General features: G+C 40.0%; 1 protein-coding gene across 2 annotated transcripts in view; it reads right to left on the bottom strand.

Moving 5' to 3' along the window:
- Positions 1 to 12871, bottom strand: part of LOC127617568 (myopalladin-like) — a 35590-nt gene that overhangs the window by 10564 nt on the left and 12155 nt on the right. Inside the window, exons 7-17 of one of the 2 annotated variants that reach the window (XM_052089539.1) lie at positions 12248 to 12389; positions 12036 to 12059; positions 11822 to 11938; positions 10867 to 11680; positions 9250 to 10761; positions 8459 to 8600; positions 7318 to 7395; positions 5542 to 5763; positions 3629 to 3778; positions 213 to 289; positions 8 to 134 (exon numbers count right to left, since the gene is read on the bottom strand). In XM_052089539.1, coding sequence (XP_051945499.1) covers positions 8 to 134; positions 213 to 289; positions 3629 to 3778; positions 5542 to 5763; positions 7318 to 7395; positions 8459 to 8600; positions 9250 to 10761; positions 10867 to 11680; positions 11822 to 11938; positions 12036 to 12059; positions 12248 to 12389 — 3405 coding nt within the window. The remainder of the gene's footprint in view (positions 1 to 7; positions 135 to 212; positions 290 to 3628; positions 3779 to 5541; positions 5764 to 7317; positions 7396 to 8458; positions 8601 to 9249; positions 10762 to 10866; positions 11681 to 11821; positions 11939 to 12035; positions 12060 to 12247; positions 12390 to 12871) is intronic. The other variant, XM_052089540.1, reaches the window with a different exon arrangement.

The raw sequence follows: 12871 nt of genomic DNA, 5'->3' as shown, positions 1-12871 counted from the left end.
TATGTACCTTGCAGTCTAACCGACAGAGCTGACCCTCGTGCGCCAACATGTCTCCTGGAGCCTGAAGAAAGTGCGGACGAAAGAATCGCTCTTGAACGGGCTCCCCCTCAACCTCCTGCACACGCGCTCGCACTCTTTGGAAATGTTGACAGAAATGTTACATACAACAAACATAAACAAAGTTGCAACAGAAGATTGCTGATGTAACTCACCTCTGTGAGTGCACCATGGGGCGGTTTCGTACGGGACCCGTTTGGACGATCAAATGGCCAGAACAGCTTATCCGGCCCTGTGGACATGAACAGACAGGCTTGACTCACAAGCAGCTACTCTACTACACATTTACACCACTAAACATTACACATTACACTCATTGACATTCACTCAAACAACAGCTCTTTGGCTGAACTTGATTCAGTCGTGTACAGCGGTTCCACGAGTTTGAAATGAGTTTTCTTAACTTAAAATCACAGTGTTATCTCAACACAAACACTTAGAAAGAACCTAGTTGAATCGGGTAAACCAACGAAATGAAATGTGTCAATGCAACTAATAAAAGTGTCTTATTAATTTATGTACTATAAAAATTTCAAGGAATGAAAAGGGCGAATATTTTTGCGAAACATAACCGAAAATGGGAACAAATGGATTTTTTATTGTTCCGGAGATTTTTCATTAAAGCTCGTGCCGAAATGAAAAATCAACCTAAAGATAGAATGAAAATCGACGGACTTTAATGGTTAAATTCGCATTTTATAGTGTTTTACAATTTATTGATTTATTTAAATGTTTATTTACTTATTTCATTTTAAATGCTGGCAACCACTTATAACTGGTTTAAGGGATCGTTCACCCAAACATTTTTATTCTCCCAGGTGTGCATGACTTTCTTTCTTCAGCAGAACACATTTGAAGAAAATAGAACAATATGTCAGCTCAGAAGGTCCTTATAATGCAAGTGAAAGGAGATTTCTCTTTTGAAGTTCCAGAAATTACAGACAATCATCATAAACATCATCGATATGACTTCAACAGTTAAATTAATATCTTCTAAAGTGATCCGATCGATTTTGGTGCAAAAAAGATCAATATTTAAGTAGGTCAGGAACGTTACACATGTGACGTAATTGCATTAGCATTTGAAACACGCGAGAACTGACGCACGTGCGTCACAGCCGGAAGAGCAGCGCTGTTTACAAGTGAGGAGGAGTAACGCTGTACAGAAGCTTGATTGGTTCATCTGTTTCTTTACTCACAATGGTGCGTTTGTGTGCTCATCCTGGATGTCTCAACCAAGTAGAGAATAAGAGATTACCTCTGTATCCATGGCAATGCAAACCCATCACACGTGAGACCGCTTGGACTTCACCCTCTCCTGAAGCATTGGGTTATATTTTTATAGTACTTAAATATTTTTTCACACCAAAATCGATCGTATCGCTTTAGAAGACATTAATTTAACCAGTGGAGTCGTATCGATGACGTTTATGATGACTGTCTGTGATTTTTGTACCTTCAAAAGAGAAATCTCCATTCACTTGCATTATAAGGACCTTCTGAGCTTGAGATATATTTCTATTTTCTTCAAATGTGTTCTGCTGAAGACAGAAAGTTATACACACCCGAGATATCATGAGGGTGAGTAAATAATGAGAGAATTGTTATTTTTGGGTGAACTGTCCCTTTAATTTAGTTCCAATCATTTTGTCATGACACTAAAGGTCAAAGGGTTTATCACAGTAAATTAATGGAAGTGCAGCATTTCATGTTGCCTGTAAAAATTAATCATGTGCTTTGATCCTGAAGGAAAGTGATGCATAAATGTCCACTGTGGATGATGTATTCTGTTAATGAAGACTTTTTTAACAACTATGTACAATTATTACTACATACACTGTACATGCACGACTAATCCAGATACAAGGAAACGTTAATAGAGGTAAAAAGTAAATTTCACAGTTGTTTCTTCACTGAATTATAGTTATATATGATGCATTAATACAGATTTGATGTTGTCGGGGTTTTGTCTGAGAAGCAGATCTGTAATTAAAATTATACTGTTAATTAACTGTGTGCTTGTTATGATTTCTATACTGATAAACCACACAGGAAAATATTTATTGATTTATTTTTGCTTATTTTGGTGAGGCAAGTGTCTTATTTTGGGCTTGTTTTTCCAGAAGAGTTCACTTGTTTCTCTAGTGAGATCTGGCAACACTGCGATTGGTATTTCACCCACCCCCTTAGCGCAGAGTACTGTCACTTTAAAAAGTGCAAAAGACCTTTCAAGAGTCTCGTCGCCGCATTCTGGACCATTTGTAGGCGGACCTGAGATGTATATATTCCGTAATACAGGGAATTACAGTATTCTAAACGGGACGTTACAAACACATGGATCACTCTTTCAAAGCCTCTTGTAGAAAGAAATTAAAACCATTGAGTTAAGAGGTGGAAGGGATTGTTAGCATGTACAATACATGCTGGTTGGAAGCACTACGGAGTCATTTGTGTGCCATTGTAAGCACATCGTTTGCTCAAACGAAGCGAGCCGTCAATTTTATGCTAATTCATCATCGTTAACGATTCTCAGCAGGAAACCGATGGAGTGTGTACTCCAGGTAGGGAAGGAGGTATTGCCCCAAGTGAAGGAGTTCAAGTACCTCAGGGTCTTGTTCACGAGGGGACAATGGAGTTCAGTCTATCGCACAGTTGTCACGTAAAGAGAGCTGAGCCGGAAGGCAAAGCTCTCGATCTACCGGTCAATTTTCGTTCCTACCCTCACCTATGGTCATGAAGGCTGGGTCATGACCGAAAGAACTAGGTCGCGAGTACAAGCGGCTGAAATGGGCTTCCTCAGAAGGGTGGCGGGCTTCTCCCTTAGAGATAGGGTGAGGAGCTCAGTCATCCGTGAGGAGCTCGGAGTAGAGCCGCTGCTCCTTTGCGTCGAAAGGAGTCAGTTGAGGTGGTTTGGGCATCTGGTAAGGATGCCCCCTGGGCACCTCCCTAGGGAGGTGTTTCAGTCACGTCCAGCTGGGAGGAGGCCTCAGGGAAGACCCAGAATTAGGTGGAAAGATTACATCTCCACACTGGCCTGGGAACGCCTCGGGCCTGGGAACGCCTGGGACCCCCCAGTCAGAGCTGGTTAATGTGGCTCGGGATAGGGAAGTTTGGGGCCCCCTGCTGGAGCTGCTGGCCCCGCAACCCGACTTCGGATAAGTGGTTGAAGATGGATGGATGGATCATCATTAACTCAAGCTCAACTCTTCACCATGATGGTAACCCCCAAAAAACCTCTAATATAACAGAAGTCTTCTACATCTCAACAGAACAAACCATTCAAACTAACAAGATAATTTAGACTTTTACTCTCCCTACCGAGTCCCATGCAAAGAATGCTGGGAAATGTAAGTTAAAGTTTATAAATGCTAACACCACAAAAGCATTCATGTAGCCCCAACTCAAACGGATTCAGTAAACTTTCATTTAACACATTTATATGGACAGAATGTTCTAGAATTGTGTTGCTTTAGTTCACAAGTAAATTGAACAAACCACAAACATCTTTTTTCATTTATTGACTTTTTTTAGTGTTTCTGATGGTGGTAAGAAACATGTCCGTTGCTGTTACCTGTGGATTTGCTGCCATGACGGTGTAATTTCCGTCATCGTCGCTTGTAGTGGCTTGTATGTGTAAAGAACACGTGCCGTCACCCTCTCTGATTTTCTTATAATGATCATTCTTCTTCAAAATCTGTTTTCCATCCTTAAACCAGTACACCTGTGAGAAAAGAACACAATATTAATATTTTGCTTGAACTGCATGTACTTACTCAAACTACTAGTTTAATTTTGGGGGAATTTTTTAACCTGACCCAGAAAACACCTGTTTTCACCTGTTGTATGAAATAATGTAAAACAAATGAAATCTGAGATATCCTTATGAAATGAGATTTCGGATTCAGAGTGCTGGCAAACACAGATTCAATTAAGTCACTGCTAATTCAGATGTATACTAGAGTGCATTAAATACAGCACATAAAAATCAGTTTTATATATATATATATTGTCATTTTAATTAAAGCTGTATTGCAGAGCATGTTTTAAAGAAGAAATTGAGCTCAAAACCTACAACTTGATTTTTAAAGGAAAGAAATTCCTTCATTTTCATTATAACCAGGTCCTGACGTCCTCTATAGATGACTTCCACAAAAAAGAACATTACCCCAATTCTGAAAAAGTTGGGATGGTATGAAAAATGCTAATAAAAACAAAAACGAGTGATTTGTAAATTATATTCAACTTTTGCTATATTGAAAGCACCACAACTACTTATTATATGATGTTTTACCTTGTGAATTTCATTGTTTTATTTTTTTAATGTACAGTAATTTTAAATCAGATTATTGCAACACGCTCCAAAGAAGTTGAGACAAGGGCAATTTATGACTAATAACAATTTGATGAGTTGAAATTACAAGGCGATGTGAAACGGGAGATGTTAAACAGGCAATCGTGTCATAGTATATAAGGAGCCTCCAAAAACATCCGAGTCCTTCAAGAGCAAGAATCATTCCAGACTTGTCAACTTACCAACAGATGCTTCAGCAAATAATCCAGCACCTTCAGAACAATGTTCCCCAAAGACAAATTGGAAGGATTTTGGGCATTTCACCCTCTACAGTGCACAATATAGTTAAAAGATTCAAGGAATCTGGTCAAATCTCAAGTGTGTAAAGGGCAAGACAAAACTACTCCTGAATGCACGTGATCTCTGATCCCTCAGACGTCACTGTCTATAAAAAGCATCATTCATCTGTAATGGATATCATGAACATGGGCTTGAGATTACTTTAGTAAACCTTTGTTAGTCAACACCACTCACCGCTGCATCCACAGATGCAAGTTAAGACTTTACTCTGTAAAGGAGAAGCCGTACATCATCACTGTCCAGAAGCGTTGCCGACTTCTCTGGGCTCGGACTCATCTGAGATGGAAAGTAGAACAATGGAACTGTGTTTTTAAGTTCGATAAGTCCACATTTAAAAAACACAGCTGTCGTGTTCTCTGGGTCAAAGAGGAAAAGCACCATCCAAGCTGTTTTCAGCGTCAGGTCCAAAAGCCAGTGTCTGTATGGGCCAGGGATGCCCCTGCATTTTCCAGCAGCACAACTTCAAACTACATACTGGCCAAATAAGCAGAGAGTGCGAGTGCTAGACTGGCCTGCAGTCCCGAGCATCTCCAGTTGAGAATGTGTGGCGCATTATGAAGCATCATACGGCAACAAAGATCTCATACAAACAAACGTGTGTCTTCAGTGCCTTAATGCTTAATAAGTGTTATTAGAAGAAATGGGAATGTTTCACAGTCGTAAACACTCGACAGTCCCAACTCTGTTGGAGCGTGTTGCAATCATCTGATTTGAAATTACTGTACATTAAATAAACAATGAAATTCACAAGGTAAAACATCATATAATTTGTAGTTGTGGTGCTTTCAATATAGCAAAGGGTGAATATTAGAAGTTAATTTCTATATTCTCACCTTAGGTACTGGAATTCCAACAACTTTACAGGTAAATGTGACAGGAACTCCTTCCATAGCTCTGAAATGTTTCAGTTTCCTCTCAAATATAGGAGCGATACATTTTCCTGTGGGAATTGCATCATGTTGAACATCATCATCAGATTCTTCAACTGGAGTTCTTTCTAAGCGAAACTCGATCTCACTCAGCAGCCTCTGCTCGAAACTTGACACCTTGTATTCCTGAAAACACATCATTATTATGAATGACAACAGTAATGTACTGTAACAATAGAACACTGTCAGACATTGTAACAATGTAACAATAGAACACTGTCATAAATTGTAACAATGTAACAATAGAACACTGTCATACATTGTAACAATGTAACAATAGAACACTGTCATATATTGTAACAATGTAACAATAGAACACTGTCATACATTGTAACAATGTAACAATAGAACACTGTCATACATTGTAACAATAGAACACTGTCATATATTGTAACAATGTAACAATAGAACACTGTCATACATTGTAACAATAGAACACTGTCATATATTGTAATAATGTAACAATAGAACTGTCATATTGTTACATTGTTACAATGTATGACAGTGTTCTATCGTTACATTATTACAATGTATGACAGTGTTCTATTGTTACATTATTACAATGTATGACAGTGTTCTATCGTTACATTATTACAATGTATGACAGTGTTCTATTGTTACACTGTCATATATTGTAACAATGTAACAATAGAACACTGTCAAACATTGTAACAATGTAACAATAGAACACTGTCAAACATTGTAACAATGTAACAATAGAACGATAAATGACAAGATTGAAGACCAAACCTAGAATTCTCTCAAGCTAAAGTTTGTTATTTCTGCACCTAATTAGAGGCACCAAAAAAACGATTTATAAAAACAAAAGGATTGTAATTCTATTTTGCACCACTAATGGCACAAACGTCACTTATAAATGACACTAGAGCTCTTTATCCCATATGTAAGTGCATGTGTACTACCTCCCATCATTCCTTGTGTTGTTGCAAAAGCATTGTTTTCCTTTACATTGAGTACATTGATTGATGCAATTGGTAAAGTCTTCTAAAAGCCCAGTTAAACCGTCCTATCTAGACTCTAAACGTAAACTTCTTAAGAGTTTCTACACAAATTATTAGTGCCTCGTGTGGTTTTGCCAGCAGGTCTATCTTGGTATCTGCAGCTCCACTTCAGTTCTGGATGACCTCCAACATCTCTGAATTTTAGTCACCTCTATTTATAATACACAGCGTCCCTGTTCATTCCTGTCCCCGTCTAGACTCTCAAACTCTTTGCTCATGTTTACTCATGTGTATTTGCATTTTATTCACATCACACAAAACTGTTGATCTTTTCAAGCCATGCTCATTATTGGTTAAAAGCATTAGTCAATTAAGAAAATGCCTAGGTTTGGTTTAAAAGTACGCCATCTTTTTTTCCATTTGTTAAATTATTCTGACCTTAGGTTTAATGTTAAGGTTTGCACAGATGTTTACACACTCAGGAATAGTAAACATCAATACTTCAATAGTAGTTATTAATGTTTAATGTTACATGACATAGGAATGTACTGCACCGAAGAGTTTTATTATCCATGCATATCAATTAGTGGAGAAAAGAGAAATGCTTTATATTACCTCATATATCTCAACAATATCTTGTTTTTTGAGAGTATTTTTATATTATAAAATTAATTTAGATTAAAAAGCACTACTGAGCATAGCACAAAGTTCCATGTACCTCATGATAGTTAATGACAGTTGCGATGGGAATGTTTGGTCCGAGCTGTCCGCTCACTTCCCCCCCATAACTCGGCTTCTATGGAGGACAGGAATTAATGACGATGATGTAAACACAGACACAAGTCACACATCCAGACAAATGTGTGATATACAGTGTGTTACTCTGACATGAACAAGCTAGTGTGTACAGTGTTAATGTGATGTATAATATGGACGCACATTTGACACAGGAAATGTATTAGAATATGAAAACAACCTGACTAATTGGGGGGACCTCGTTAATATAGGCACCAAACAACATAAATACAGATCACATATAAAAATGAAAACAGAATGTTTTCATTTAAATATAAGAAAAAAGCGATACAAAGAGGTACATAAAAGATCTTTCAGTCTGAAATTAATTTATATACAGAACTTTACTTTAGATGCGACCCAAATTATGAATTTCTAAAGAATATTTGTATATTTACAAGCTTCAGCAATTATTTATATAAATAAATATGAATTTCGATGCATGCATGCAGATTTGAATTGCAATGAAATGTCATGTAGAGTACAGCAGTATATGTACATTAACAAAATATTTCAAACTTTGTCAGTTCTCTTAACTTTTGAATCTAAGGTTTTAATGACTGAATGCAAAATTTCATATTTGTGACTCTGTCATGAAATATAGTGCCATAAAGTATCCCAGCAGATCGTGGGCCGTTTGTGACTGTGGTGCAACCCAACCAAGAGAAAGATTCAGCCTGGTTTTCAAAAATCACAAATAATCTCCAGCAATTATTCAGCAACTAATTATAATTACGTGGAAGAAAGGCACGGAGAGATTTATTTTAGTGTGGAGACTAATTGTATTTACGGGACGATTTCACCTATTTTCCTTTTCTTTTATTTCTTATTAAAAATTAATAATAATAATAATATTGTAACGTATATATACTCCATAAGGCAAACCTCATAAGCTTGTTTTTATTTTAAATGGCCACACATAAAGTATACTCCACCTACGTTTTCCAAACCAGGTACCAATAAACCCACAGCAATGGAGCTAGACATATGCAAGCTTATAATTATGTGTAAGATTACACATCAGCTTCAGACAAACCATGTGATACATATGAAGACTATTGTACCTGCTGTCCAAAACGAAGTGGCTCATCTTTATTTTGCAGCTTCCTCTCAATATCTTGTAAGAGGGTTTCCCTGCTGTCTCGGATATCGTATTCGGACATGGGTCTGGGAGCTCTTTGATTCTTCTGCAGTGCGCCTTGAGGCCTGGACATGAAGTAATGCCATGAGGAAAGACGCAAAATGTAATTTAGTTAACTAGGGCATTTCCCTAGATATACAGTACCTTCTTTCATTGATCCTGGAACAACACTCCCATTAAACCATACCCCCAGGGCTGGACTGGGAAGAGAATTCGGCCCGGGATTTTACATAGCAACTGGCCCAAAATTTGTTGGGTTGGGTGCATTCTGCATAATGCAGCGGCTCATTTTAGATTATCGCGGACAATTCGGCCTGTTTCGCAGCCGACCCACCATCCCGCTCGGTTCTCCCAATGCTCGTCCGCCCTGATCGGACCCAAAGTGCGTCGGCCCACCAGGAACCGGTGCCAGATTACCAGTCCAGCCCTGCATACACCCAACCCAAATCATAACCCTAACCTCAAACACAAATCACTAAAGGGAAAGATCAAATTAACTAGGGAAATGGTAAATTGATATGAATTTTGTTTAAGTTCATAACCTCACCCTAAATCTTACCCTTACTCTAACCCTACAATCTGCTTGGTTGATTGAAATAATAATAATTCCAGGACCAACAAGTATGTTGACCTACTAGTGTAAATCACATTAAGCAAAGTGTGACCATTAAACTATGCTTCATTTTATAATAAAATGCTTTTGGGCTTGCTTACCTGAGAGGGGCACTCTTCGGCAGTCCCATGGCATTGGTTAGAGGAGATGTTGGCAGTGAGGGTAGGACAGAACTCAGGAAGGCAACTGGGTTTTGGATTGGGCTGGGTGTAGAGCTGCTTGAGGTTGGTGAAGATGCTTGCGGTGGTGACTGGGTTCTAAAAGCAAACACTGAGTTCACAAGGCCTGGAGGAAATAGAGGTGGTGAGGACACATATGCAGGAGGGCTGCTAGGAGATTTCAGAACCCTTGTAGGTAACTTTTTTGGGGATGGGGTGAACTGGTTAACAGGTGACATAAGCTCTCTTGTTGACTTTGGGAATATCTGTGCAGCTAACTCATGGAGCATTGGGACTGGGGACTCAGTTGGAGAAGGACTCCTGAGAGGAGACAGAGTCTGGGCAGCAATGAATTCCTTTGGCCTGGTGTAGCTGAAGCTCTGGGTGGAAATTGGAAACTTACTGGGCAGTGGAGGCAGGGTGGTGTTCAGTGGCGGTGGAGACACTGGACTCGGGATAGGTGCAGGTGGGTTACTCATCAGATGAGGTGAGGATACATTACTCAGAGGTGCATAGGACATTCTTTTAGAATTAGTGTCTTGTATTAACAATGGAGGCACATTGGGATGAGTAAATGAGGTGGTGCATAACTTGGCTGCTGTGCTGCTAACAGTTGTAGAATCAGGTGTAACCAGTTGCTGTGTTTTGGCAACAGTTTTGTCTATTCCATTAATGGGGACAGAGTTCATCTGCAAGGTAGGAGTCATGTTTATTTGCGATACATGAGTAGAGGGAGTAATTGGTGGCATACTAGCCATATGGTTGGTGTTTGGTTGGGTGGTGGAAGCAATGAGTTGAGGCAAGGGTATTGTATGTCCTACATGTGGCTGAGGCATGGCAATAGTAGATCTAAAATTTGGTTGAGGCATATGCATGTTGGGAGCTGCTGTTGGTTGAATTATTGGGGTGGTAGGCATCACACTTGGCATAGGGGTCACATTTGCTCCTGAAGCCACATTGAGTTGGGGCACTGACGAGATTGACCCCATATTCAAAAGATGGGCGGTGGGTGCCACAGTCGATTGGGTTATTAGGGTAGAGAGAAACACACTGGATGGAAGAGTATTTAACAAAGTAGCAGGGACCAGATTTTGAGGTATAGGAGGGTTGTTATGTAAGGTTGGAGCTGATGGACTGAGTTGGGGAAAGGGTATGGAATTAGGCACAGCCATGTTCTGTTGGGATATAGGTACATGTTTTAGTATAGGAGCAGGTGCTGCTGGCAGTAAAGGTACAGGTCCAGTGATCATCTGTGGAATTGGATGAGAGTTCATTACAAGAGAAGGCGTTCTGAGTTGTGACACCACTGAATTTGTAGGAGGGTGAATTGTTGTGACAGACTGTGGCTCAGAAATTGTTTTATCTAAAAGTGGGGACTCCTGGCTCGGGGAGACACTCTCCTGCTGTTGTTCCAAAATCACCTGGTTGTGGAGGATCTGAAGCTGCACTGGATCTCTACGATGAGAGAGGATAAACAAAGATGTTAGATCTAATTTAGTCGCCCCTAAAATGTAATCTTACTCTTTAGTTGTCTTGCAACCCAATAAAGATGGTACTTACAATTTTGGTTTAGCCAACACTGGTGGCGGATCTTTGCTGGACAAATTTGACTTATCATTCTCTTCTTCATCTTCTGGGAGTTTAAAGGTCACACGGAGGCCCACTCGAGAACAGGAGCGAGGCTCATTGTGATCCACTAACACACCCTCGGGTTTAGTCTTCAGGCAAGAGGCTGGGGGATCTGGTAGGGGTTTAGAAGGCAGATTCTCTTGGTGGTTACTGGTTTTTAATGGTGGTGGACTAATAACAGAGGTGCTTGCCCCAAACTGAATGTTCTGTGATGGTTCAAACCAAGCATCCATTTCAGAGCTCAGAGTGATGTTGGAGGATAATCCATTGAGTGGACTTGGGGTAGCTTCCGTAGAGGCCTTCAAACCAGACCCACCCGAATCAAAGTGTGTTGTTCTAGAGCTGAGAGGCTTGTGGTTTAAGACAGAGTTCAATGGGTCAAGACCAGAACTGAAGCTGAGGGGGTCTAGCTGAGGTAAACTACACCTGAAAGTATCTGAGTGATATTTTCCAGTGCTCAAAGGGTTTAGACTTGGTAGGCTAGTGGCAAGGTCCTGGTGAAGTATGAAAGAATTTAGGGAGTCATTCCGAAGTGCTCCAGTATCCAAAGGGTCTGACTGCAAAGAGCCAGAGCTCAGAGGGTCAAGACAAATCATACTTGAATGAAGCTTGTTGTTTACCAGAGGAACGTCTGGCTTACACTTTGAAGACAATGTTCTGAGGTCTATTGCCAGAACCTTCTCGTGGGAGGACTCCACTGTTAAGGTGCTTGTAGTTTTGGAGTCAATGCTGTTATTATTGTGTCCTATTGATGCACAGGAAATATCAATATGATTTACTGATGTTGCACAATCATATCTAATGGACTGAAACCTATTCAAATATTATTTTGCAATGTCAGAACTGACCCAGTCATCTTTATGAATACCACACCTATAACAATTACCTTTCACCCTGAGCACTGCAACACTTGAGACTGTACCATATTTATTGCTGGCTGTGCAAGTAAACATTCCAGAATCCTCTGGAAAGACCTCTGCAATAACCAAAGTGCATATCTCCTCTAAAGTTCACAGCAAACAGAAAAATTATAGACCGTTAGGTGGTTAGTTTCATGAAATATTTACCTTACGAAATTTGTCTTAATCATATCTACCTACCCGATTCAGCCAGGGACCTGGGTTCTGAAAAGAAAAAGATGGTCAAGGATTGCAGAAACTACCTAAAAATATTTTTATGCAGAGAAATTCAGGTAGTTTTTCTTATCACAAATTTCAGGTTGAAACCATTTCAGCAGTATATGTGGACCTTTCAAATATGGATTCAACCATTTACTGTACATAGATTCACTGCACACTAGAATCAGACATACTCTTTTGGAGAATCCTGAAGTCTGGAGAATCTTCAATCAGTGTTCCCTCCCTGTACCAGTCCACTTTTGGGGAGGGAATGCCTTTCACTCTACACTCCAACACTACCAGCTGACCCTCGAGAGCCAGGACATCCTGGAGGTTCTACAGCCAAAAAGACAATGGTGCACAATTACCTTCAAATGGAAATAGTACAAAAACTATATTTATGCATTCCCAGAAGAAAATGTGAATAGTGCTTGCTATTGAAAACTCGCCGCCACAACGTTAAGGCCCGAGTATACTTCGGTTGTTTGTGTAGCTGATGGCTCCGCCCACAGTATGCATGACGTAACATTTTTCAACAGCCTGTACGCACGGCCTAACCGCGCGTCGCCTAGATTTTCCCAACCCACCGACGCGGTCATCATCTGTGTGCATTGTCGCTGCATGCGCCAGCCATTGACTACTAAAAGAGATTCACAAAGCAGTGATAGTACGCATGTGTCGAACCTGTACTCCGGGCCAATGGAGTTTCCTCAGGAAAGCAACACTGTCGACCAGGCGCAATCCGATCCGGAATGCAGTCCACCAAACTATACCCGGCCTTTAGAGAGTTATGGGTAGTCATCAGGGCATTGCTATAT

This window comes from Xyrauchen texanus, chromosome 24, assembly GCF_025860055.1.
Source record: "Xyrauchen texanus isolate HMW12.3.18 chromosome 24, RBS_HiC_50CHRs, whole genome shotgun sequence".
NCBI lineage: Eukaryota > Metazoa > Chordata > Actinopteri > Cypriniformes > Catostomidae > Xyrauchen > Xyrauchen texanus.
The sequence above is the reverse complement of the archived record's forward strand: the minus strand, read 5'-3'. Positions and strand labels throughout refer to the sequence as shown.